This window comes from Salvelinus fontinalis, chromosome 31 (genome assembly GCF_029448725.1).
Source record: "Salvelinus fontinalis isolate EN_2023a chromosome 31, ASM2944872v1, whole genome shotgun sequence".
NCBI classification, from domain to species: Eukaryota; Metazoa; Chordata; class Actinopteri; order Salmoniformes; family Salmonidae; genus Salvelinus; species Salvelinus fontinalis.
The window spans coordinates 24,288,627-24,315,248 of NC_074695.1; the positions used below are offsets into that span (position 1 = coordinate 24,288,627).

The 26,622-nt window shown below is 41.0% G+C and overlaps 2 protein-coding genes across 3 annotated transcripts in view; one reads left to right on the forward strand and one right to left on the reverse strand.

The window, feature by feature from the left end:
- Positions 1 to 579: 579 nt before the first annotated feature.
- Positions 580 to 20,564, reverse strand: LOC129829916 (partner of Y14 and mago A). The gene is made up of 3 exons (XM_055891930.1): positions 20,442 to 20,564; positions 18,336 to 18,429; positions 580 to 6,663 (listed from the first exon to the last, which is right to left on the reverse strand). The coding sequence occupies exons 1-3, from the start codon at positions 20,470 to 20,472 to the stop codon at positions 6,180 to 6,182; spliced, it is 609 nt and encodes a 202-aa protein (XP_055747905.1). The 5' UTR covers positions 20,473 to 20,564; the 3' UTR covers positions 580 to 6,179.
- A 72-nt stretch (positions 20,565 to 20,636) lies between these two features.
- The window catches only part of LOC129829913 (spermatogenesis-associated serine-rich protein 2-like), a 63,881-nt gene continuing 57,895 nt past the window's right edge, over positions 20,637 to 26,622 (forward strand). For both annotated transcript variants that reach the window (XM_055891922.1, XM_055891924.1), the window contains exon 1: positions 20,637 to 20,772. The gene's annotated coding sequence lies outside the window, so the exon portion shown is untranslated. The remainder of the gene's footprint in view (positions 20,773 to 26,622) is intronic.

Genomic DNA, 26,622 nt, shown 5'->3' on the forward strand with positions numbered 1-26,622 from the left:
GAAGTTAAAGCTTGGTCGCAAATGGGTCTTCCAAATGGACAATGACCCCAAGTTGTGGCAAAATGGCTTAAGGACAACAAAGTCAAGGTATTGGAGTGGCCATCACAAAGCCCTGACCTCAATCCTATAGAAAATTTGTGGGCAGAACTGAAAAAGTGTGTGCGAGCAAGGAGGCCTACAAACCTGACTCAGTTACACCAGCTCTGTCAGGAGGAATGGACAAAATTCACCTAACTTATTGTGGGAAGCTTGTGGAAGGCTACCCAAAACATTTGACCCAAGTTAAACAATTTAAAGGCAATGCTACAAAATACTAATTGAGTGTATGTAAACTTCTGACCCACTGGGAAAGTGATGAAATAAATAAAAGCTAAAATAAATAATTCTCTCTACTATTATACTGACATTTCACATTCTAAAAATAAAGTGGTGATCCTAACTGACCTAAGACAGGGAATGTTTACTAGGATTAAATGTCAGGAATTGTGAAAAACTGAGTTTAAATGTATTTGGCTAAGGTGTATGTAAACTTCCGACTTCAACTGTACATACAACATCCACAGGAAATCAAAGTCTTACTACGGAAGTATTTGATGTTTTATCAGATATTGATCATATAATCTGTATAAACAAAATAAATAATCATCCAGCCCTAAACACAGAGAGCTTGGATTCCAGAGACGACATCAGGATTTAGTTTGAAGTTGGCACGGTAACCAGGGTAAACGGGTCCCATTAGAGCCTCGTGGTGCTGAGAGTGACCCAGGCTAAGGACGTGACCAATCTCATGGGCTGCTACAATCCTCAGTTCACGGCCAGAAGATTTCCCCTCTGTCCACTACTTGTCTTTGTCAAAATGCACAATGCCTGACTCCCCTTAATGACAGAGGATTGTTTCAGACAGGTGAAAATACAGATAATATCACGTTCAGATGCATATACAGCAGATCGTCCCCATCAGACTCATGTCAGTTGAGATCTGAAAAGCCTTCTTTCACACATCCAAACTGCAGTGACAGTTGTACGCCTATGGAGCACTCTGACTCTCACCTGGTCTGTCAAAGGGCACTGGAAAAGATCATTGTTATGAAACACGATTTTGATGTCTGCTCTTTACAGAAACAACACCTCCCAGAAATTCAGGGGTGACATCTTACTTCAGTACCTAAACGCAGACCGCAGGGCCACACATGTTTTTGCCAGGCCCAAATCTGGGGTGTAGCTATAGATGCAGTAGGTCAGCATTATCTTGCACCAAGTAGAACCTGTGGAAATGGGCATTAGTTAAATATAGCAGTCAAAAATAGTTGTAAAGCTAAAACATTTATGGCAAGGCTTTGTTTTTGCCATAAAGATAATCTAACAATGAATCCGGAAGAGAACAAATAAAGTGACCCACCCATGACTTGATATTTGAGGGATTTGTCATTGAAGGAGTTCTCAAAGGTTGTTTCATCATTGCCAATGTGGCCTTATTAAGTGTTGCTGAGACGGCTAAGTTAGTTGCCTTCTGGAAGTATCCAAAGGTTCTTATAGTTAAACACATATGTAGTATATTGCGTATGTAAGACTGCCAAGCTGAAGGACAGCCTAAACAACAAAAGAGAGAACATGCTACGAAGTGTGATTTTTGGTGGTTACCTCAGTGCCCCTATCATTTCCTAAATCTGATCTACATGGCTCATACTGTTATTCAGTGGAATGTGCAGGTAGCCATAGTTCCTTAAATAATGTTCTATGGAAATCTGTAGTTTATGGTTTCACATAGTTTTATATCATTGTCTGCCCACTGGGACCTGTTTCCAACCACATAATAAATCATTAGAGGAATGCATTCTGGGATTAGTTTCGAGCAAATAAAAACTCCAGACACCGACAGCAACTCATAAAATACACAGCCCACTTACAACTCTCCCAAAAGCTATCCCCTTTCAACGAATTAAATTGCCTCTAATACCCTAGATCACGTCAGAGGAACACAAAATAATTAAGTTAATATAACTAACAATAACTTTTAAAGGTCTATTCTTGGTCAGTTTAAATGACAATTGAGACAGGGTTACAATACAGATGGTGTATTCAATGCACCTTATATTGCATAATTAATGAAAAATGAAACAGTGATTCACACATAGGGAAAGACAGTGAAGGATTTCCTAAATGTATCACTGAAGTTGCTCAATCAAGATGTGTTTCTTTCTACATTTCTCAAGATAAATATAATGTAGTCTGTGAGATAAAAACCTAATCCTCCAGTAATGTAAAGTTTCACAACTGTCCTATGAGAGAAAAACAACTAACCACATTTCCGTTCTGAGACAACCGTTAATTAGTATGCTTATATATAAGATCCACTAATTTAACACGTCAATGTCACATTTTTGCCTCTTGATGTCACCAGGGCCCAGTTTTTCAAATCGTTTAATCTGGTTCAGAATGATCTGGATTCTGTAATCTTCTTTTTTGCAATGCAAGATCAGATTGATCTAGCTGTTTTTGAGACGGTTTTTCAGCAAATAACCAGATAGGATCATTCTGATTCAGATAACACAATATCAAGATGACAGAATCCGGCATTTCAGGCCTACACCTTGCCATCTACTGGACAGGCTATGGTACTACTTCAACACTGTCATAATGAAACAGATATGAGTAAGGTAAAGGGAAAGTGGGATAGCTAGTCAGTTGTACAACTGAAAATCATTAAACTGAAATGCGTCTTCCGCATTTAACCCAACCTGAGTAAACTACATTAATAAAAGGTACCTAGATTAAAAATGGTCTGCATATCACATAAGTACATGCATTTATTTGACACTTCTCAATATACTTGACCACATGACTTTACAACCAATTTAACATTACCTTTGGTTTTCAGATGCAAAATAGCTTTTTAAACCTTGTCACCTTAGTTATACTGAACAAAAATATAAACGCAACCATTTCAAAGATTTTGTTGAGTTACATATAAGGAAATCAGTCAATTAAAATAATTAGGCCCTAATCTATGGATTTCACATGACTGGGCAGGGGCACATCTATGGGTGGGCCTGGGAGGGCATAGGCCCATCAGCTTGGGAGCCAGGCCCACCCACTGGGGAGCAAGGCCCAGCCAATCAAACATAAATACTCCTCAGCACCCCCTCTGATGATCCCGCAGGTGAAGTAGCCGGATGTGGAGGTCCTAGGCTGGCGTGGTTACACGTTTTCTGCGGTTGTGAGGCTGGTTGGACATACTGCCAAATTCTCTAAAACGACATTGGTCAAGAAATCAACATTCAATTCTCTGGCAACAGCTCTGGTGGACATTCTTTGCAGTCCCCATGCAAATTGCACGCTCCCTCAAAACTTGAGACATCTCCAGCATTGTGTTGTGTGACAAAACTGCACATTTTAGTGGCCTGTCATTGTCCCCAGCACAAGGTGCACCTGTGTAATGGTCATGTTTAATCAGCTTCTTGATATGCCACCCTGTCAGGTGGATGGAGTATCTTGACAAAAGATAAAACGCTCACCAACAGGGATGTAAACAAATGTGTACACAATTTGAGAGAAATAAGCTTTTTGTGCATATGGAAAACTTCTGATGTTTTATTTCAGCTCAAGAAACACGGGACCAGCACTTTACATGTTGCATTTATATTTTTGTTCAGTTTACATTAAAATGTCTTGGTTGTAGTGCCATTCACCTTTCTAAAACCACCCTTCCAGTGAGATCAAGATAATCCAGATTTTCGGCATCAAAACTATCCTAAATCGCCATTGAAAAACGACATTTAATCTTGATTAAAAGGTCAGATTGAAAAAAAAGGTCAGACCAAACCCGAATCCCTACACAGAGGACCAGAATCACATTCTAACATTTAATCCTATCTGATTGCCGAAATCAGATAAAAAAACAGCACAATCCTCTATATCCCCTGTAATCACAGGGATTTACATTATTAGTTGTTTACAATGTTGTAAACCATGAACCTCTTCATTATGTACACAAATTCAAACTGTATTTGAAGTAATCCAATCATCGGGAAAATTTGTATAATTTCAGTACACAGAGATGGGTCAACAAACAGGTATTCTTTTCAATAGGGGATTTTTCTATCTTTAATGCAACTAACTAATATACACTGCTCAAAAAAATAAAGGGAACACTTAAACAACACAATGTAACTCCAAGTCAATCACACTTCTGTGAAATCAAACTGTCCACTTAGGAAGCAACACTGATTGACAATACATTTCACATGCTGTTGTGCAAATGGAATAGACAAAAGGTGGAAATCATAGGCAATTAGCAAGACACCCCCCAAAACAGGAGTGATTCTGCAGGTGGTGACCACAGACCACTTCTCAGTTCCTATGCTTCCTGGCTGATGTTTTGGTCACTTTTGAATGCTGGCGGTGCTCTCACTCTAGTGGTAGCATGAGACGGAGTCTACAACCCACACAAGTGGCTCAGGTAGTGCAGTTCATCCAGGATGGCACATCAATGCGAACTGTGGCAAAAAGGTTTGCTGTGTCTGTCAGCGTAGTGTCCAGAGCATGCAGGCGCTACCAGGAGAAAGGCCAGTACATCAGGAGACGTGGAGGAGGCCGTAGGAGGGCAACAACCCAGCAGCAGGACCGCTACCTCCGCCTTTGTGCAAGGAGGTGCACTGCCAGCGCCCTGCAAAATGACCTCCAGCAGGCCACAAATGTGCATGTGTCTGCTCAAACGGTCAGAAACAGACTCCATGAGGGTGGTATGAGGGCCCGACGTCCACAGTTGGGGGTTGTGCTTACAGCCCAACACCGTGCAGGACGTTTGGCATTTGCCAGAGAACACCAAGATTGGCAAATTCGCCACTGGCGCCCTGTGCACTTCACAGATGAAAGCAGGTTCACACTGAGCACATGAGCACATGTGACAGACGTGACAGAGTCTGGAGACGCCGTGGAGAACGTTCTGCTGCCTGCAACATCCTCCAGCATGACCGGTTTGGCGATGGGTCAGTCATGGTGTGGGGTGGCATTTCTTTGTGGGGCCGCACAGCCCTCCATGTGCTCGCCAGAGGTAGCCTGACTGCCATTAGGTACCGAGATGAGATCCTCAGACCCTTTGTGAGACCATATGCTGACACATGTACATTTGTGGCCTGCTGGAGGTCATTTTGCAGGGCTCTGGCAGTGCACCTCCTTGCACAAAGTCGGAGGTAGCGGTCCTGCTGCTGGGTTGTTGCCCTCCTACGGCCTCCTCCACGTCTCCTGATGTACTGGCCTGTCTCCTGGTAGCGCCTGCATGCTCTGGACACTACGCTGACAGACACAGCAAACCTTTTTGCCACAGTTCGCATTGATGTGCCATCCTGGATGAACTGCACTACCTGAGCCACTTGTGTGGGTTGTAGACTCCGTCTCATGCCACCACTAGAGTGAGAGCACCGCCAGCATTCAAAAGTGACCAAAACATCAGCCAGGAAGCATAGGAACTGAGAAGTGGTCTGTGGTCACCACCTGCAGAATCACTCCTGTTTTGGGGGGTGTCTTGCTAATTGCCTATAATTTCCACCTTTTGTCTATTCCATTTGCACAACAGCATGTGAAATGTATTGTCAATCAGTGTTGCTTCCTAAGTGGACAGTTTGATTTCACAGAAGTGTGATTGACTTGGAGTTACATTGTGTTTTTTAAGTGTTCCCTTTATTTTTTTGAGCAGTGTATAATATTTTATGCTATTCTTGACAGATAAAGATTTAAAAAAAAACAAAGATAGAAAATGCACGAACATACTAAGTACACAAATAAATGCTATTACAACTATAATTGAATGGCCAATAAGTTCATAGCCAAGCATAGGGAATCAGTTCAATTGTTTTAAAAGTACATTTTAAATGAAGAGAAAAAACCTGGATGGCTCATTGTTGTTTGGTAATTGGTTTTGGACAAAGTGTGGGAAAAGCATGATCACTTATTGTCAACAACATAACACGTGAAGTGTTGGGTTTATGTACACTTGATATTCCAAAAGCCAAAGTTCATGTTCATTGGCTGTCTGATAATAACAAATATCCAGAAAATGTTCAAGGGAAGCTCATCAACGCAGCTGTAAATGTCAATTTCTTTTAGAACTGGGTGTTTGTATTTTTGAACAGTCTAACTTCCACAACTGGTCTGCTGCACTTTTTACAACATTTTCAATCTCATGAATCCTCCTCAAGTTGCAGTAACTCAACCTGTAAGGCTTTGGCCCTTCCAAGCTTCTCCTGCTGCTCTTTAGTAACTTGCTTGATTTCCCCAGAGTCCAGTTTCTGCTGCAGCTCCTCAACCTGCCTCAGCTTCTTTTTTATGTTCTTGATCTTCTTGGCCTTCTCTGCTGTTGCAGATGAAGTGTCATTAGTAGCTCCAGCTGGGTTAGATGCAGGCGTCACACTGTCACCGTCCTCTGCAAACGTCATAGTCTCAACAGCATTTGTTAGTGTATCCACATTGCTATCCGGGCCTTGCTGCTTGCGCTTTTCCTTGCGTTTCATGTTTCGCTTGGCTGTCTTGGAGAGCCCAGCTGTCTCATTCTCTGCAATGCCGGGGATCCCCTGCTGCTGCCTTGCCTGAGCCGCATTGCTGGGGCTCATACCCGGTGGCAGATCGGGCTTGCCCTTGAAGAACTTAACAAATTTATTCTCGTAGCTGAAAGCAAAGAGGAAATGAGGAAACAACCAATCTATAGCAGAGGCTTCTAACAAAGCCATATAAAAGGTTGACTTGACAGCGGTACAGAACCAGTCAAAAGTTTGGACACACCTACTCATTTAAGGGTTTTTCTTTATTTGTACTATTTTCTACATTGCAGAATAATAGTGAAGACATCAAAACTATGAAATAACACATACGGAATCATGTAGTAACCAAACAAGTGTTAAACAAATCATAAATATATTTTACATTTGAGATTCTTCAAAGTAGCCACCCTTTGCCTTGATGACAACTTTGCACACTCTTGGCATTCTCTCAACCAACTTCATGAGGTAGTCACCTGGAATGCATTGCAATTAACCTCTCTAGGGTACGTGAGATGTTAGCGTCCCACCTCTTCAACAGACAGTGAAACTGCTGGGCGCCAAATTCAAATACAGAAATACTCATTATAAAAATTCAGAAAACAAAATATATTTTATATAGGTTTAAAGATTAACTTCTTGTGATTTAAAAAATACTTTACGGCGAAAGCATACCGTACGATTATTTGAAAACATAGCCCAGCAGACAAATCATTACAAACAGTAACCAGCCAAGTATAAGAGGTACACAAGTCAGAAATAGAGATAAAATAAATACCTTACCTTTGATGATCTTCATATGGTTGCACTCAGCAGATATTCATTTACTCAATAAATGTTTATTTTGTTCGATAAAGTCTCTTTATATCCAAAAACCTCCGTTTTGTTCACGCGTTTTCTTCAGTAATCCACAGGCTGAAACGCAGTCAAAACAGGCAGACAAAAAAATCCAAATTGTATCCGTAAAGTTCATAGAAACATGTCAAACGATGTTTATATTTAATCATCAGGTTGTTTTTAGCCTAAATAATCGATAATATTTCAACCGGACAATAACATCGTCAATATAAAAGGTAAACAAGAAAGGCACTCTCTCGGTCATGCGCATGAAAAAGCTCTGTGACACTTTAGGGTCCACTCATTCAGACTGCTTACTTCCTAATTTTTCAGAATACAAGCCTGAAACAATTTCTAAAGACTGTTGACATCTAGTGGAAGGCATAGGAACTGCAATTTGAGTCCTAAGTCAATGGATACTGTAATGGCATTGAATAAAAAACTACAAAAACAAAAAAACAACTACTTCTCGAATGGATTTCTCTCAGGTTTTCGCCTGCCAAATCAGTTCTGTTATACTCACAGACACTGTTTTAACAGTTTTGGAAACTTTAGAGTATTTTCTATCCAAATCTACCAGTTATATGCATATCATATCTTCTGGGCCCGAGAAACAGGCAGTTAAATTTGGGCATGCTTTTCATCCAAAATTCCGAATGCTTTTCAAATACAAAAGTGAAATGCTTACTTACCTAACCAACAGTGCAAAAAAGGTATTAGGTGAACAATAGGTAAGTAAAGAAATAAAAACAACAGTAAAAAAGTAAAGTAGCGAGGCTATATACAGGCACTGGTTAGTCGGGCTGATTGAGGTAGTATGTACATGTAGATATGGTTAAAGTGACTATGCATATATGATAAACAGAGAGTAGAAGCAGTGTAAAAGAGGGGTTGGGGGGGGACACCCAATGCAAATAGTCCGGGTAGCCATTTGATTACCTGTTCAGGAGTCTTATGGCTTGGGGGTAAAAACTGTTGAGAAGCCTATTAGTCCTAGACTTGGCACTCCGGTACCGCTTGCCATACGGTAGTAGAGAGAACAGTCTATGACTGGGGTTGCTGGGGTCTTAGACAATTTTTAGGAACTTCCTCTGACATCGCCTGGTGTAGAGGTCCTGGATGGCAGGCAGCTTAGCCCCAGTGATGTACTGGGCCATACGTACTACCCTCTGTAGTGCCTTCCGGTCGGAGGCCGAGCAATTGCCGTACCAGGCAGTGATGCAACCAGTCAGGAAGCTCTCGATGTTGCAGCTGTAGAACCTTTTGAGGATCTGAGGACCCATGCCAAATCTTTTTAGTTTCCTGAGGGGGAATAGGCTTTGTTGTGCCCTCTTCACGACTGTCTTGGTGTGTTTGGACCATTTTAGTTTGTTGGTGATGTGGACACCAAGGAACTTGAAGCTCTCAACCTGCTCCACTACAGCCCCGTCGATGGGAATGGGGGCGTGCTTGGTCCTCCTTTTCCTGTAGTCCACAATCATCTCCTTAGTCTTGGTTACGTTGAGGGAGAGGTTGTTATTCCGGCACCACCCGGCCAGGTCTCTGACCTTCTCCCAATAGGCTGTCTCGTCGTTGATCAGGCCTACCACTGTTGTGTTGTCTGCAAACTTAATGATGGTGTTGGAGTCGTGCCTGGCCATGCAGTCATGGGTGAACAGGGAGTACAGGAGGGGACTGAGCACGCACCCCTGATGGGCCCCTGTGTTGAGGATCAGCGTGGCAGATGTGTTGCTACCTACCCTCACCACCTGGTGCCAGCCCGTCAGGAAGTCCAGGATCCAGTTGCAGAGGGAGGTGTTTAGTACCAGGATCCTTAGCTTAGTGATGAGCTTTGAGGGTAATATGGTGTTGAACACTGAGCTGTAGTCAATAAATAGCATTCTCACGTTGGTGTTCCTTTTATCCAGCTGGGAAAGGGCAGTGTGGAGTGCAATAGAGATTGCATCATCAGTGGATCTGTTTGGGCGGTATGCAAATTGGAGTGGGTTTAGGGTTTCTGGGATAATGGTGTTGATGTGAGCCATTACCAACCTTTCAAAGCACTTCATGGCTACGGACGTGAGTGCTACGGGTCTGTAGTCATTTAGGCAGGTTGCCTTCGTGTTCTAGGGCACAGGGACTATGGTGGTCTGCTTGAAACATGTTGGTATTACAGACTCAATCAGGGACATGTTGAAAATGTCTGTGAAGACACCTGCCAGTTGGTCAGCACATGCCCGGAGCACACGTCCTGGTAATCCGTCTGGCCCTGCAGCCTTGTGAATGTTGACCTGTTTAAAAAGTCTTACTCACGTCGGCTACGGACAGCATGATCACACAGTCATCCGGAAGAGCTGATGCTCTCATACATGCCTCAGTGTTGCTTGCCTCGAAGCGAGCATAGAAGTGATTTAGCTCGTTTGGTAGGCTCGTGTCACTGGGAAGCTCGCAGCTGTGCTTCCCTTTGCTGCTGCAGAGTATACATTCATTAGAGTTACCAACCTCAGAAATTGCAGCCCAAGTAAATGCTTCACAGAGTTCAAGTAACAGACACCTCCACATCAACTGTTCAGGAGAGACTGCGTGAATCAGGCCTTCATGGTTGAATTGCTGCAAAGAAACCACTAATAAAGAATACCAATAATAAGAAGACTTGCTTGGGCCAAAAAACACAAGCAATGGACATTAGACTGGTGGAAATCTGTCCTTTGGTCTGACGAGACCTAATTTGAGATTTTTGGTTCCAACTGCTGTGGCTTTGTGAGACGCAGAGCAGGTGAACGGATGATCTCCGCATGCGTGTTTCCCTCGGTGAAGTGAGGAGGTGGTGTGATGATGCTTTGCTGGTGACACTGTCAGTGATTTATTTAGAATTCAAGGCACACTTAAAAAGCATGGCTACCACAGCATTCTGCAGGAATACGCATCTGGTTTGCTGCATCAGGTGACCTGGCCTCCACAATCACCTGACCTCAACCCAATTGAGATTATTTGGGATGAGTTGGACTGCAGAGTAAAGGAAAAGTAGCCAACAAGTGCTCAGCATATGTGGGAACTCCTTCTAGACTGTTGGAAATGCATTCCAGGTGAATCTGGTTGAGAGAATGCCAAGAGTGTGCAAAGCTGTGTCATGACTCTCCTGGTCGAGGATCAAAGGCCTCAGATCAGCTTGGTAAATAGCTGACACCACCAGACCCTCTTACCCACAGAAGAGGGGAAGATTGTGTCAGTTTTGTGTGCCGGTTTTGACACCTTATCACTCGGTCATAAATTAGGCAGGAGGGGAATCTCTCCCTTTGCTCCTCAGTATTGGGAAAGGAATTCCTTTGTTACAGAGACATTTTGCCACCCAAAAATATAACACCCAAAGAGTGAACTTTGGAACAATATTTAGAGAGTAATGTTAAGAATGGTCCGTGGGGATCTAAAGAATAATCCTGTCACATTGTTTATTATTTTGTGATGTTTTTAAAAATAGTATGAACCAAATACTGTAACTTAGGAAAGAAACACATTCTAGCCATCCAGTATGATAATAGAATATGATGAATGACGAACCTAGTTTCTTTAACTTCTTGTCAATATAGGGGGTGCTGTTTTGCATTAGCATAATTTGCTCTACAGATTAAACTGCCTAGTACTCAATTCTTGCTCATACAATATGCATATTATTATTATTATTATTATTGGATAGAAAACACTCTCTAGTTTCTATAGCCGTTGGAATTTTGTCTCTGAGTGAAACAGAACTCCTTCTACAGCACTTTTCATGACAGGGAGTCAGATTTCAGACATCTTGGCCCCTGATCTGGGGTCGGTTTAAAGGTCCCTGTAAATGCTATGGAGAAACAGACACTGCCTACGTCTTCCTTTGGATGTCAGTACGTGGTGACGCTTTGAATGGAGTCGATTGCGCAATCAGGGCCTGTATAAAAGACCAAATACCGGAAGTAGCTTCCTTTTGCTGCCAGCGCCTGACGCACGAAGGACGTCGGACTCGCCTCCTTCCAACCTGTTGTTTAGCCAGTAATATTTCTCCGGTCATGTTTTTACTCGTTATAGGTGTTAACAACATCATAAGGTAGTTAATTTGAACCGTTTTATAGCAATTTATATCCGTTTAGTGCGATTTTGAGGCATTGCTTTGTGGTGCACTTTGAAGCGCCGGGCACGTTTCGGGGTCCCGGTCGAACGTTAGTGGGCATTTCGACAGACAAGAGGACATCTTTCGACCAAAAGAAGATTAGACCCAAGAAAGGATACGTTGCCCAAGATTCTGATGGAAGAACAGCTCATAGTAAGAACAATTTATGATGATAAATCGTGTTTCTGTCGAAAGATGTTAAACGCTTATGCCGCCATTTTGTTTGGTAAAGCTTCGCTTGGCGCAACCTGTATTGAAAAGTAAGGATAATTTTAAAAATGTAATTCAGCGATTGTATTAAGAATTAAATTGTCTATCAATCGCTGTCCACCCTGTATTTTTTAGTCAAGTTTATGAGTATTTATGTATAAGACTAGATCACTGTCTAATATGGCGCACAACATTTTCTGACCAGCTGGGCTACTTTTCTCATTGTCTAACCATGATTTTGGTGGCTGAATATGCACATTTTCGAACAAACTCTATATGTATGTTGTAATATGATGTTACAGGAGTGTCATCTGAAGAATTCTGAGAAGGTTAGTGAAAAAATTAATACATTTTGGTGGTGATAATGCTATCGCTCTTTTTGCCGTGAATCAATGCTGGGGTAATGTTTGCACGTGCTATGGTAATATAACGATTTATTGTGTTTTCGCTGTAAGATACTTAGAAAATCTGAAATATTGTCTGGATTCACAGGATCTGTGTCTTTCAATTAGTGTACTCTGTGTATTTTTACGAAATGTTTTATGATTAGTAATTAGGTAATACACGTTGCTCTCTGTATTTTTTCTAGTCGAGTTGTGATGGTGGGTGCAATTGTAAACTATGATTTATACCTGAAATATGCAAATTTTTCTAACAAAACCTATCCTATACCATAAATATGTTATCAGACGAGGTTTTTTCTTGGTTAGTGGCTATCAATATCTTTATTTGGCCGAATTGGTGATAGCTACTGGTGTTGAGAAAAAATGGTGGACAAAGAAAAATGGTGTCTTTTGCTAACGTGGTTAGCTAATAGATTTAGTAGCTTGGATGAAAGGTGCACAGAGGTGCCCAAAGTAAACTGCCTGCTCCTCAGTCTCAGCAGTTGCTAATATATGCATATTATTATTAATATTGGATAGAAAACACTCTGAAGTTTCTAAAACTGTTTGAATGATGTCTGTGAGTATAACAGAACTCATATGGCAGACAAAAACCGGAGAAAAAATCCAAATAGGAAGTGGGAATTCTGAGGCTGGTGGATTTTCAACCAAGATCCTATTGAATTCACAGCGAGATATGGATGAGTTTGCACTTCCTACGGCTTCCACTAGATGTCAACAGTCTGTAGAACCTTGTCTGATGCCTCTACTGTGAAGGGGGGGGGGGGGGGGGGCGAATGAGAGGGGAATTAGTCAGGTCTGCCATGACCTGACCATGCTTTCACCATGCGCATTCACATGAGAGGGAGCTCTGTTCCATCGCTCATCTGAAGTCAATGTAATTCTCCGGTTGGAACGTTATTCAAGATTTATGTAAAAAACATTCTAAAGATTGATTCAATAGATCGTTTGACATGTTTCTACTGACTGTTACGGAACTTTTGGACATTTCGTCAGCTTTTAGTGAACGCGCTTCCTGACGTTGGATTTGTTGACCAAACACGCTAACAAAAATAGCTATTTGGACATAAATAATGGACAATACCGAACAAAACAAACATTTCTTGTGGAAGTGGGAGTCCTGGGAGTGCATTCCGACGAAGATCAGCAAAGGTAAGTGAAGATTTATACTACTTTTTATGAGTTTTGTTGACTGCACAATTTGGCAGGTAACTGTATGGCTTGCTTTTGTGGCTGAATGCTGTTTTCAGATCATTGAATATTGTGTTTTGCCGTAAAGGTTTTTGAAATCTGACACAGCGGTTGCATTAAGAACAAGTGTATCTTTAATTCTATGTAAAACATGTATCTTTCATCAAAGTTTATGATGAGTATTTATGTTAATTGACGTGGCTCTGCAATTTCTCCGGATATGTTGGAGGCATTTCTGAACATGGCGCCAATGTAAACTGAGGTTTTTGGATATAAATATTAACTTTATCGAACAAAAAATATATGTATTGTGTAACATGAAGTCCTATGAGTGTCATCTGATGAAGATCATCAAAGGTTAGTGATTCATTTCATCTCTATTTCTGCTTTTTGTGACTCCTTTGGCTGGAAAAAATGACTGTTTGTCCGTGATTTTGCAGTGACCTAACATAATCGTTTGTGGTGCTTTCGCTGAAAAGACTATTTGAAATCGGACACGTTGGTGGGATTAACAACAAGATTACCTTTAAAATGGTATAAGATACATGTATGTTTGAGGAATTTTAATTATGAGATTTCTGTTTGAATTTGGCGCCCTGCACTTTCACTGGCTGTTGTCATATGGATCCAGTTAACAGGATTGCAGCCATAAGAAGTTTTAACTAAGCCCCGCCCCTAATGAGGTAGAAGAGAGTGTCAGTGTGATGGAACCGCCTTTCTGACCAGAGTGCTTAAAAGGACTCGCTAAGAATTAACATATGAGAGCAGCAGGCGGACAGCGTGAGCTGAACGGTACAAATGGTTTAAACTCTTAGTCTCAACACGAGGTGAGAAGATAACCTCACCTATCAGACCAGAAAAGCGTGGAGAGTTGGCCACACGTTGAAATGGTTAGAAACTCTGAAACAAGTGAAGATAAAGACTAGACCAGAACATTTGACAGTCTGACCAGACCATTTGACAGTCTGCAGCTGTGCATGTAAAGGATCTAGAACTAGACTATCTACCCGAGAAAGGAAGGATTACACCCCATCTCAGACAATCATTGGTGCATCTGAAACAACCACTACAAGCCATAACTACTGAGCAGATTGTGACCTCTGGTGGACAACCAGAGCCGTACACCCATCCAGCCCCTTCCTCATAGAAGGATTGGTTGGTTCCAACAGCGAGACGAACAAAGACACATAATTACATTGCATTTATTACCCAAACGGGCGGCAGTTCGTGAGCAAAGCATTATCATTACTTCGAGGGTAGTTCCTAAATGTACGATAAGTTTGACTCTCCCTCCATTTATCTACCCCTCCCTCTCCATATGTGTAACAAGCCGTCATATCTTGTCAGTACACTAGGGACATTTGTCTCATGTAAGTCTATGTGTATTCGGTGTTATTATTTAGTTAGTTAGTAAATAAATAAATTTGTGTAGAACTGAATAATCAGAAAAGGCTGGGGTTCTTGCGGATTCAAGAGGTCTGCGACGTTCAGAATGAGCCTGATATGAGATAATGATTAATAAGTGACTGTTATTGATGTAAGAGTTATCTACAGTTGAAGTCAGAAGTTTACATACACCTTACCCAAATACATTTAAACTCAGTTTTTCACAATCCCTGACATTTAATCCTAGTAAGAATTCCCTGTCTTAGGTCAGTTAGGATCACCACTTTATTTTAAGAATGTGAAATATCAGAATAATAGTAGAGAGAATGGTTTATTTCAGCTTTTATTTATTTCATCACATTCCCATTGGGTCAGAAGTCTACATACACTCAATTAGTATTTGGTAGCACTGCCTTTAAATTGTTTAACCTGTTAGGCGGGCTGTCCCGACATCGGTCCACTTATGACAACATGCAGCTCAATTGCAGGGCGCGAAATTCAAAATCTATTTTTTTTATTTTTAACTTTCACACATTAACAAGTCCAATACAGCATTTGAAAGATAAACATCTTGTTAATCCAGCCAACGTGTCCGATTTTTAAAATGTTTTACAGCAAAAACACCACGTATATTTGTGTTAGTTCACCACCAAATACAAAAGAGGACAGACATTTTTCACAGCACAGGTAGCATGCACAAAGCCAACCTAACTAACCAAGATCCAACCAAACAAACCTAGAAACAACTTCCTCAGATGACAGTCCTATAACATGTTACACAATAAAAATGTGCATATTTGAGCTATAAATCAGTTTTACATTGATGCTACCATCATAGCTACAGTCAGAAATAGCACGGGAGTAGCCAGAGTAAATACAGACACCAACGTCAACTCCCTAATTACTCATCATAAAACATTTCAGAAAAATATATGGTGTATAGCAAAATGAAAGACAAAGATCTTGTGAATACAGACAATATTTTCCGATTTTTTAAGTGTTTTACAGCGAAAACACAATATATCGTTATATTAGCTTACTGCAATGGCTAACACACATCAGCATTGATTCCAAGTAATCGGTAGCGATAGCACAGCTCGACAGATATATGAAATAGCATCCCAAATTGGGTCCTTATCTTTGTTGATCTTCCATCAGAATGTTGTAAAGGGGTCCATTGTCCAGAACGGTCTTTGTTTGGATCCAGAACGAACTATTTCCCTCTTGAATTAGCAAGCACACTGGCCGTGCGGCGCTAACCTCTCCTTCTTGAAAAAATTCTTCCAACGCATCACGTCTAAAGTCCCGAATAAATTTCAATAATATAATTAAACTATATTGAAAAAACATACTTTAGGATGATATTGTGACATGTATCAAGTAAAATCGAAGCCGGAGATCATATTCACCTATAACGACGGTTTTCCAGGAGGCAATTCCAGGTCCAACTTCGCGCCTTTGAAAAAAATAATAATGGCGGACCTCTCACTCCAAGTGGCTGTATTCAATCCCAGAACGAGATATTCGAGTCCTTTCTGCTCTCACTTCCGCATGACACCCAGGGGAAGGCGTATGACGTGTTTCTATAGTCCCAAGTGACATGCCCTTTTATAGACAAGCTCTTGAAAAAATACCTCGCTTTTGGAAATCTCACTTCCGGATAGGAAATGGGCTGCAGAAAGAGTTCTGGTTCACTTAGAGAAATAATTCAAACGGTTTAAGAAACTAGAGAGTGTTTTCTATCCAATAGTAATGATAATATGCATATTGTACGAGCAAGAATTGAGTAGAAGGCCGTTTGAAATGGCCACCTCTTTCCAGGTTACTCAGTGCTGCCCCTTGCAGCCATAAGAAGTTAACTTGGGTCAAATGTTTTGGGTAGCCTTCCACAAGCTTCCCACAATAAGTTGGGTGAATTTTGGCCATTCCTCCTGACAGAGCTGGTGTAACTGAGTGAGATTTGTAGGCCTCCTTGCTCGCACACTATTTTTCAGTTCTGCCCACAAATTTTCTATAGGATTGAGGTCAGGGCTTTGTGATGGCCACTGCAATACCTTGACTTTGTTGTCCTTAAGCCATTTTTGCCACAACTTTGGAAGTATGCTTGGGGTCATTGTCCATTTGGATGACCCATTTGCGACCAAGCTTTCACTTCCTGACTGATGTCTTGAGATGTTGCTTCAATATATCCACATAATTTTCCATCCTCATGATGTCATCTATTTTGTGAAGTGCACCAGTCCCTCCTGCAGCAAAGCACCCCCATAACATGATACTGCCACCCCCATGCTTCACGGTTGGGATGGTGTTCTTCGGCTTGCAAGTCTCCTCCTTTTTCCTCCAAACATAACCATGGTCATTATGGCCAAACAGTTCTATATTTGTTTCATCAGACCAGAAGACATTTCTCCAAAAAGTACGATCTTTGTCCCCATGTGCAGTTGCAAACTGTAGTATGGCTTTTTTATGGCGGTTTTGGAGCAGTGGCTTCTTCCTTGCTGAGTGGCCTTTCAGGTTATGTCAATATAGGCCTCGTTTTACTGTGGATATAGCTACTTTGTACCCGTTTCCTCCACCATCTTCACAAGGTCCTTTGCTGTTGTTCTGGGATTGATTTGCACTTTTCGCACCAAAGTACGTTCATCTCTAGGAGACAGAACGCGTCTCCTTCCTGAGCGGTATGATGGCTGCGTGGTCCCATGGTGTTTATACCTGCGTACTATTGTTTGTACAGATGAACGTGGTACCTTCAGGCATTTGGAAATTGCTCCCAAGGATGAACTAGACTTGTGGAGGTCTACAATTTTCTTTCTGAGGTCTTGGCTGATTTCTTTTTTGATTTTCCCATGATGTCAAGCAAAGAGGCACTGAGTTTGAAGGTAGGCCTTGAAATACATCCACAGGTACACCTCCAATTGACTCAAATGATGTCAATTAGCCTATCAGAAGCTTCTAAAGCCATGACATCATTTTCTGGAATTTTACAAGCTGTTTAAAGGCACAGTCAACTTAGTGTATGTAAACTTCTGACCCACTGGAATTGTGATACAGTGAAATAATAACAAGTGAAATAATCTGTCTGTAAACTATTTTTGTAAAAATTGCTTGCGTCATGCACAAAGTAGATGTCCTAACCGACTTGCAAAAACTATAGTTTGTTAACAATACATTTGTGGAGTGGTTGAAAAACGAGTTTTAATGACTCCAACCTAAGTGTATGTAAACTTACGACTTCAACTGTATATATCTTTAGAGTTTAATTCGGGAGATGGTAACTCGTTAAACAACTTTTCCTGTGGTGCCCCAAATTCCTAATGAGTTAATTGTTACATGATTAATTTAAATCGGGTGACAATTAAACGTAGTTAGTTTATTCGATAAATAACAGTCATTACATTACTGAAAGTCACGTCACGACAGCTGTCATCAAGGCAAAGGGTGGCTACTTTGAAGAATCTCAAATATAAATTTTTTATTTGTTTTCAGACTTTTTTGGTTACTACATGACTCCATGTGTTATTTCATAGTTTTTAGGTCTTCACTATTATTCTACAACGTAGAACATGTTAAAAATAAAGTACAAACCTTGAATGAGTAGGTGTGTCCAAATTTTTGACTGGTACTGTAACTTTGTTAGGAAGCATTACTTACACAGGGACCTCTTCCTGAGGGGTATAACCATCCTTCACTCTACGAGGCTTCCTCCAGGTTCCATCAGGTCGCTGTGTAGCAGCAATGTATTTCCCTATAACAGGAGGAGCAAACATGTGCAAATATTATAAATTCACTGAAAACAATGCATTTATCTTGAACCAATGTTTTGTTCAGCTGGTAGACTCTTGCTTGCTAAAACATTACCCTGTGTGTATGTTACAACAATACACTACTCACTATACTACAGTGCATTTTGAGAGTTAGGGACTATAAGGTTCAATCTGCATTTGTCAAAATTGAGTTAATGACATAGCCTTGTTCTGTTCAATGTTCTCTACCTATATAGTAGTCTAAATACCCCGATTCACATTGTTAAGTTCACTGATAACTGACAAAATCAAACCAATGAGGGTCCAGAACTTTGAAGCCAATTATCTCAATCTTTTTGCAGATAGAACCTTATAGTCCAAAGCTCTCGATTTGCCACGTTTGCATCGGCAGTAGCATGAACAGTACCGAGAACAATTTAATAGAACTGTATGTTTTATAGTCGTTATTAAATAGCTAATGTTAGCTAGCTAGGCAAGTGTACATTTGTTAATAGGGGGCAATTCCACGGTAACAGAGTGATGCTGAGACAGATCTTTTCACCCAAACAATAATACAATGACAGCAAAGTTGTATGGTTTGTTTAAAAGTCTTCAGGATTGGTGGGTCCCCTGCGGGACGGTTGACCTAACGTAGGCTAATGCGATTAGCATGAGGTTGTAAGTAACAAGAACATTTCCCAGGACATAGACATATCTGATATTGGCAGAAAGCTTAAATTCTTCTTAATCTACCTGCACTGTCCAATTTACAGTAGCTATTACAGTGAAAGAATACCATGCCATTGTTTGAGGAGAGTACACAATTTTGAACATTTAAAGTTATTAATAAACAAACTAGGCACATTTGGGCAGTCTTACTACAAAATTTTTAACAGAAATGCAATGGTTAATTTAATCAGTCTGAAACTGCCACCTAGTGGCCAAAATCTAAATTGCACCTGGGCTGGAATAATACATGATTTCCTTTCTCTTGCATTTCAAAGATGGTACAAAAATGACAAAATAACAGTTGTTTTTTTCTTTGTATTATCTTTTACCAGGTCTAATGTGTTATATTCTCCTACATTCCTTTCACATTTCCACAAACGTCAAAGTGTTTCCTTTCAAATGGTACCAAGAATATGCATATCCTTGCTACAGGCAGTTTGATTTGGGTATGTCATTTTAAGAGAAAATTGAAAAAAAGGGTCCGACCCTTAAGAGGATTCTATGCACAAGGACTACTTCTATCAAAAACCAAAGTTAAACAAACCATTCAACTCTATGCACAATGACTACTTTTAAACATTTCCACCATACATTTTACCAAAACACATTTACTTGAACAGTGCATTTTAAAAGTTTGATAAGAGAATAACGGTTTGTACTTTCATACTGTTAATAAATTTAGCATCTGCACGGTTCTTCAAGTAACGTTAAAGGTGTTTTTGTAAATAAAAAGGGGAAATGTTTCAAAGTAGTCCTTGTGCAAAGTTGTGTGATTTCATTAACTTAGCAACCATTGGTGTTTGCCATACATTTTAAAGTAAAAAATCTGAGTTTTGGCATCACTCTGTTACCATCATTACCCATAATTGATTAGCGTAAACTAGCTACCTAGCGTCTTTGCTAGCTAATTTATTTCAAATTAGCCACTTGCTGCTGGTACTAGTTACTAGTTAGTTATCTAACAAATAAATGTTGCCCCCATCTTGGCTAGCCAACATAATCAGGTGTCACATCGAACTAGTCCGTTAACACATAGATAGCTACTAGCTAACTAGAAATATTAGCTAATACGCTAGCTAACTAGCACTAGTGTAGTGTGGTGTTTTAGCTAGTAACTGGTTAGCCAGGGCAGAATACGTCGCGCTGGAACAATTTGTTTACTCCACAAAACGAACGTCGTGGGGTTAGTTTTCTGGGGTAGCTACGGGTTATTCATGCTAAACTGTGTGTTCATTCTCAAACTTCACCAATATTTAACTGGATGTCTGACTTGAACCAGCCTTACCAGATTGATCTTCAACATAAGGGGTTGCCATTTTGCTCAATTAACTACTTCCGTTGGCAGGAATGACAGGAAGTGACGCCATCCTTACTGATAGTTCTTTTGCATGGCCCAGTGTCCCAGGTGATTTAAGGACCAATGGAATGGTCTAAATGTCTGACTCCGCTCATCCGGCGCACCAGGCCATGCAAAATGATTAAACCCACTATTTCCACTGCATTTCGCCAGGTGGGCGGTGCTATAAATCAAAGTAGAACTGTCCGATACGCGTACACGTTCAGCTGAGAATCCCCGCCTGGGACCGCATTCAAACTTCTTCACCGACATGACTATGGTGAGTTTATACTTTACAACTGCACTACATAATTTTGCTTAATTTGATTAACGATAGCTAGCTACCAAGTGGCTGAATCATCGGTGTATTCAAGTATTTGTCCAATGGGCTTTTCTCTTGCGCGGGATCAAATAGCAGGACCTTCTGAAAATGACTGTTTCTCGCTGCTGCAGTAATGACAGTTGCTGTACATTATGGGCAAAGATAGAACAAGGAGCTAGCTAGAAAAACACATTCGCTACGGTTGCATCAAAAGTAATTCTCTGGTAAATGAAAATGTAATCGTCAGTCTTCGTTAAGGCCATTTTCTATAGCAAACACTGACTAGACGCTAGCTAAGATAACGTTTGCAAAACTAGCTAGGTAACGTTAGGTAAATATTATAACAAACAAAAAAAAAGCTTAGTGTGCTGCTTAAGGCTAAGTATACACAATCAAATACCTATTTTTACTTCAAAACATTACCGTTAAACATGCTTTATAGATATAATATAGCCACACTGCTAACATTATGCCTAACATTAAATGAAGGCCAAAAAGTAAATGTTGGTTTTATCACTGTAACCATAACTATGTCACTTCACAAATATTAATAATATGCAATGAAAACACTTGTGCTGATTTAAAGACACTTAATCGCGCGTTTTTAAATTTCAAAAGATTGTGATCCCGCTCTTTGCCTCACAATGGTTTGATCCAGTCCTCAGAAGTGGCACATGATACAGGAACAGTGCATGTGTGGGAATCTGACAGTCTGTCGTTGGTGGCTGACCTCCAGTGAGTAGTTCAAACAAAGGATATGTTAGACATTTCTTTACTTCTACCACGCAATACAATAAAACACATTTATAACCGTCACCAGTCTTGCATTGAATTACAGGTAACTCTTTATGTTAGCTAGCGATTAGCTGACTTTTGCTAGCTAGCTACAGTAACATCAACCAGTGGTTGCTGCTGTTTAAATTCGAATCAGAGAGAAGCTAGCAATGCATGGTAGTGTTTCTTAGCTGGCAACGTGATAAGTGTTCGTGTCTACCGTCTGAAAGGCACTTAATGCACGTAGCTAATGCACGTGAGGCTAATCCAGTCAATCGCACCATAGCGATTTTGTTTTATGTTGGCAGGGTTCATTGGCCAGGTCGCAGTTGCAAATGAGAACTTGTTCTCAACTAGCCTACCTGGTTAAATAAAGGTGAAATAAAAAAAATAAAAACACAATAGCTGCATTTGCAGAGTTAGCCCGCAAAACGATGCAGCAAACGCTAGCTAGCACCTATTCCATTTATGTGGCGTCGTCAAAGATGGAATCTTTGCTATCGTCAGTTTATTCCAAAGTTTAGCGATAAACTGAACTGAACATAATTACACTCTTCTACCATTGTCTTAAATATATTTACTGGTCTCGTTGCAAAAGCTAAATTGTCGCTAGGGGACTTTGAAGCACCCGTGTGGCGATCTTGGAGTAAACTGGCGATAGCAAAGATTATAGCCAACACCACAGAAACGGAATTGGTGCTCGCTAGCTCTGCAAATTCAGTTATTGTGGTTAGCCAGCCAATATAAAACAAACTATATAAAATGACAAAAGGTTGCAGCTTACATTGTGTAAATGGTGAACTCATACAGCTGTCAACCCTTGTCACTGCAATCAGTTTCACATTTTGCTAGCTACCTGGTAGATCGAAGCCCATTATATGTGATAGAAGCCCATCTGCTACTGTAAATAACCTGCACACTGTGTGGCTAATCCAGGTTCATACACACAATAGCTGCATTTGCAGAGTTAGCGCGCAAAACGATGCAGCAAACGCTAGCTAGCTAGTCCGCCAGGTAGAGAAAAGATGGGTCTCAGACCATTTTCAGTACACCAAAACGCAAAGTAAGAACCCTAGTAGCCTAATATCTCAGACTACTTGATAAAATGTTCATAAGAAAGAAGTGAAATCCTAATGGAAATGTTTCATAATGATGTCATTAGGCAGAGCAGGCAACATATGGCACACAGACAGCAGAGCTGGGGAAAGAGAGTGAGGGACAGACTGGCAGAGACAGGGAGTCTCAGGTAAGTTGAGTCTTTGTTTGGCAACATTATGAAAGGTTCTCTCTCTTTTTTTAGACTTGTAAAATAGGGACATTATTGGACAACGCCATGGATACCCCCACTCAACTTAAACTGGCGACTGAACTAAGATTTGTTTAAGGCAATGGTATTGATGTTGTGATTAATTGTAAGTTTTGGGTACTGGTAGTTAGGAGTATGGCAAAGACCTTATTTATTTTCCAGGTGACAGACTGTAAGTGAGGGTGGTGGAAGGGAAAGAGCCAGGGAGAGAGACTTCAGATGACAGTGTCACAGCCATGTCAGGACCAGGTAGCAACCTTGTTGTCAGCAGCCCCACTATATGGGACAGTGGCACAGCATTGTCCAGTTACCTCAGTGATGGCACAAAACCAAATCAGCCACACCCACAATTTATAGTACTAGAAACTCTTGCCAACAGTGTGATGTTTCAAGAGAACTGGTTTTGCGATTTTTTTTTCCCCTGGCTACATGGCTCACTGTAGCCAAGGGTTTTCAAGCCAGCCATCTTTTGGCCAAAGAGCGGATGCTGCCTTCATTAATGCAGGATTTAGGAACTGGAGAAAAGCCATTGTAAAATTTGCAGCACATCAAAACTGCCAAACCCACCGCCACTTTGTAACTGTAACAGCACACCAGCTAAATCCAATCAGTGCCCAGTTATCCAGTGCGTGGGGTAAACAGCAGGAGGACGCAAGGCATTGCTTGATGAAAATTGTTTGTTTGGTGCGGCATGTAGCAAGACCAGGACATGCCTTTAGAGGCCACACGGATGACAGTTGGAATTTATACCAGCTTTTGAAACTTAGGACAGAAAGGGATGATCCCATTTTACAGAAGTGGTTAACAGAGCGTACCACAATGTACACAGGCATTGCAGCTGAGATTAGGTCTTTTCCAATTGTATAATTTTCAGTAATTGTTGATGGTACTCAAGATGTCTCTGGTACTGAGCAGGAGAGTGTGCCTGCGTTATGTATACCATGACCTTGTCCCTCACGATGGGTTTATTGGGCTATACAGGGTGTTGGAGACAACAGGTGAGGGATTTGCGAAAGTGGCAACTGATGTGTTGTTGAGGCCCAATTTGCCCATGTCTAGCTTACGTGGGCTGAGTTATGATGGTGCCTCAAACATGGCAGGACAATACACTGGTGCACAGGCAATTGTGAGGAGGCAGCAGCCATTAGCCCTCTATGTGCATTGTGGAGCACACTGTGTAAATCTGATTACACAGGCTGGCTGCTCAGCCTCCCCACTGATCCGGGATTCTCTTTCTTGGGTCCATCAGTTAGGTGTCCTCTATCAATCAAATGTTTTTATAAAGCCCTTTTTACATCAGTTGATGTCAGCCAGGAAAGTTTAAGAGCATATTTGAATCAATTGCCACATCTGAAAATGCACATCTGACCACCCTGAAACCCCTATGTCCAACAAGGTGGACTGTGCAGAATACTGCTATTAGAGCTGTGCTAGGGCAGTATGAGCAGGTACTAAGCAGCCTAGAGGAGATGGCAAACTGCATTGAAGACAGCTTCAACTGCCATTGCTGAAGTGCTCAAATAAGCCAAAGGCAAGACTGTGTTGGGCCTCACACTTGCCTCTGCTGTTCTTGGAGAGCTTGAATGCATAAACATTTCACTGCAGAATCAAACTCAGACTCTCTGGTATGCAGGCTGCAGTCGACTGTGTGCGGTCTTCTCTTAGGGGCAAGAGAAATGATGACAGCTACCTTGCACTGTATGAGAAAGCAACAACATTGATTGACTCCATTGAGACACACGATTTGCTGGCAAAGCAGTGGATCACTATAGTGCAGAATTATTTTTTTTTAAGTGTTGGGTGGTATGGAACTTAAGTTTGGCGAACGTTTTGACCGTGATGACCAGTCTAAACGGCCTGCAAAATTTGGAAAGAGCGCTTCTCACGGGGGAGTTGGTTGAGTCTCTAGATCAGTACCCTGAGCTGAACATAGAGGCAACTGCACTGAAAGAGAATCTGTCGCAACAAATACCCCTGTAGCAGCAGTGGAGAGGCAGCAGAGGTCCTCAGGAGGCCTCCAGTGGAGGTGCGGAGGTTGTTTGACCAAGTTGAGGTGCTGATCAGACTTTTGTTTGTGGTGCCAGTGTCTTCATGTGGGGCTGAGAGGAGTTTCAGTACACTCCGTAGGTTGAAGACTTGGTTACGGGCTAGCATGTGCCAAGAGAGACTGAGCACCGTAGTTGTCTGTAATGTACATAAAGACAGTCTGGACAGTCTCTCAAGAAGGAAAATATCTGCCAGCAATTTGTTGGATCCATTGAAACCTGCAAACATGTTCGGTTCTTTTGTTCATTAGTTCAGTAGTGTGTAAAGCAGTGGTTCTCAACCTTTTTTGGGTACTGGAACCCTTGCATATTTTTAGGCAAGGTTTTGAGCGGTCCTCAGGGAGCCCCACCCCCTCTATATTATATGTTAAGTTACTGGAAACCTTGTGGTACTGAATATGTTCATTACACTTTATTTCACGGACCCCTTGCAATTACACCAGGGACCCCTAGGGGTCCACAGACCCCTGTTTGAGAACCCCTAGTGTATAGTATGATTTTTGTTTAGTTGTTTTTAGTACATGACAGTACACTTACCAATTATTTATTTAATTTAAAATTGCATACTTTGTGTGACATACTTGTCCATAGCTGTTTGAAGAGTTGAGACACTGACTGAACAATAAGTTTTTTTTTTAAGGATATTTTGTTGATTTATTTTGGTTATTCATTGAAGTAGTTATTTTGCTTTTAGAACTGTACTTAATTTTGAGCTTTTTGTCTTGTAAAGCTATTGTAGTAGTCTCAGGCCAGTGGCACATATTTAGTGACTATATAAATGTACCAGAAAAAGTTAAATAAAAAGGTCAGTTAAATACTGAGACCAACTTTGTGATGGTTCTCAATAGAGATTATTTTAGATGAACTTGCAGCATGCTCATTGTATTTGTGAAAACTGCACACATAGTGTGTAGTACCATTGCCACCTACTGGCCTTTCTTGGTATTTCTGGTTGTAAATACAAATACCTGCATGCATACATACTGGACTGATAAGGAACACTGCTATAACTAGTATTAGTATATAATGAGTTAAACATTTGAACAAGTTGAGACAACCCTTCAGTTAACTACCTATCAATTATCCAGTAGTAGTAATTATGGTTCCTCAATATACATTTAACATATTATAACGTAGGCTATGTGTTAACAGCACTACTTTTGGTGTCCCCCTCAGGAATTGCTCTTTAGAAAATTTCATGTAATTGTCCTCCCCAAAGTTGATATCAACTTTTTGCCCATGGGTAGGGGTAAAGTGACTATACATACAGTGGTTGCTCCACTATAAGTTTTGCGATTTATGCTGCCGGATTTAGAGGTAATTTGTGGTTTAGTACGGTACTGTCACCACTTCATTGCTCCAGACCAGCGCATGGGAGAGTTAGAGCACTGATTATGCTCTTGGGTCCTACTGTGTCTCTAACTGACAATGAATGAGCGACATAAACCTAAATAGAAACTGATAATTGTGCACAATTTCAGTATTACTTACTAAAACTGTTAAACTAAGGTTTTTATTCTTTTAATTTGTTAGGATTATTTTGGTTTTACAGTGCCTGAGTGGCGCAATGGTCTAAGACACTGCATAGCAGTACAAGCTGTGTTGCTACAGATAGCCCAGTACTGTACTCCTGACGTCACGTTGTACAGCTCCATATTTTCCGTTCCATCCTAACGGACACCC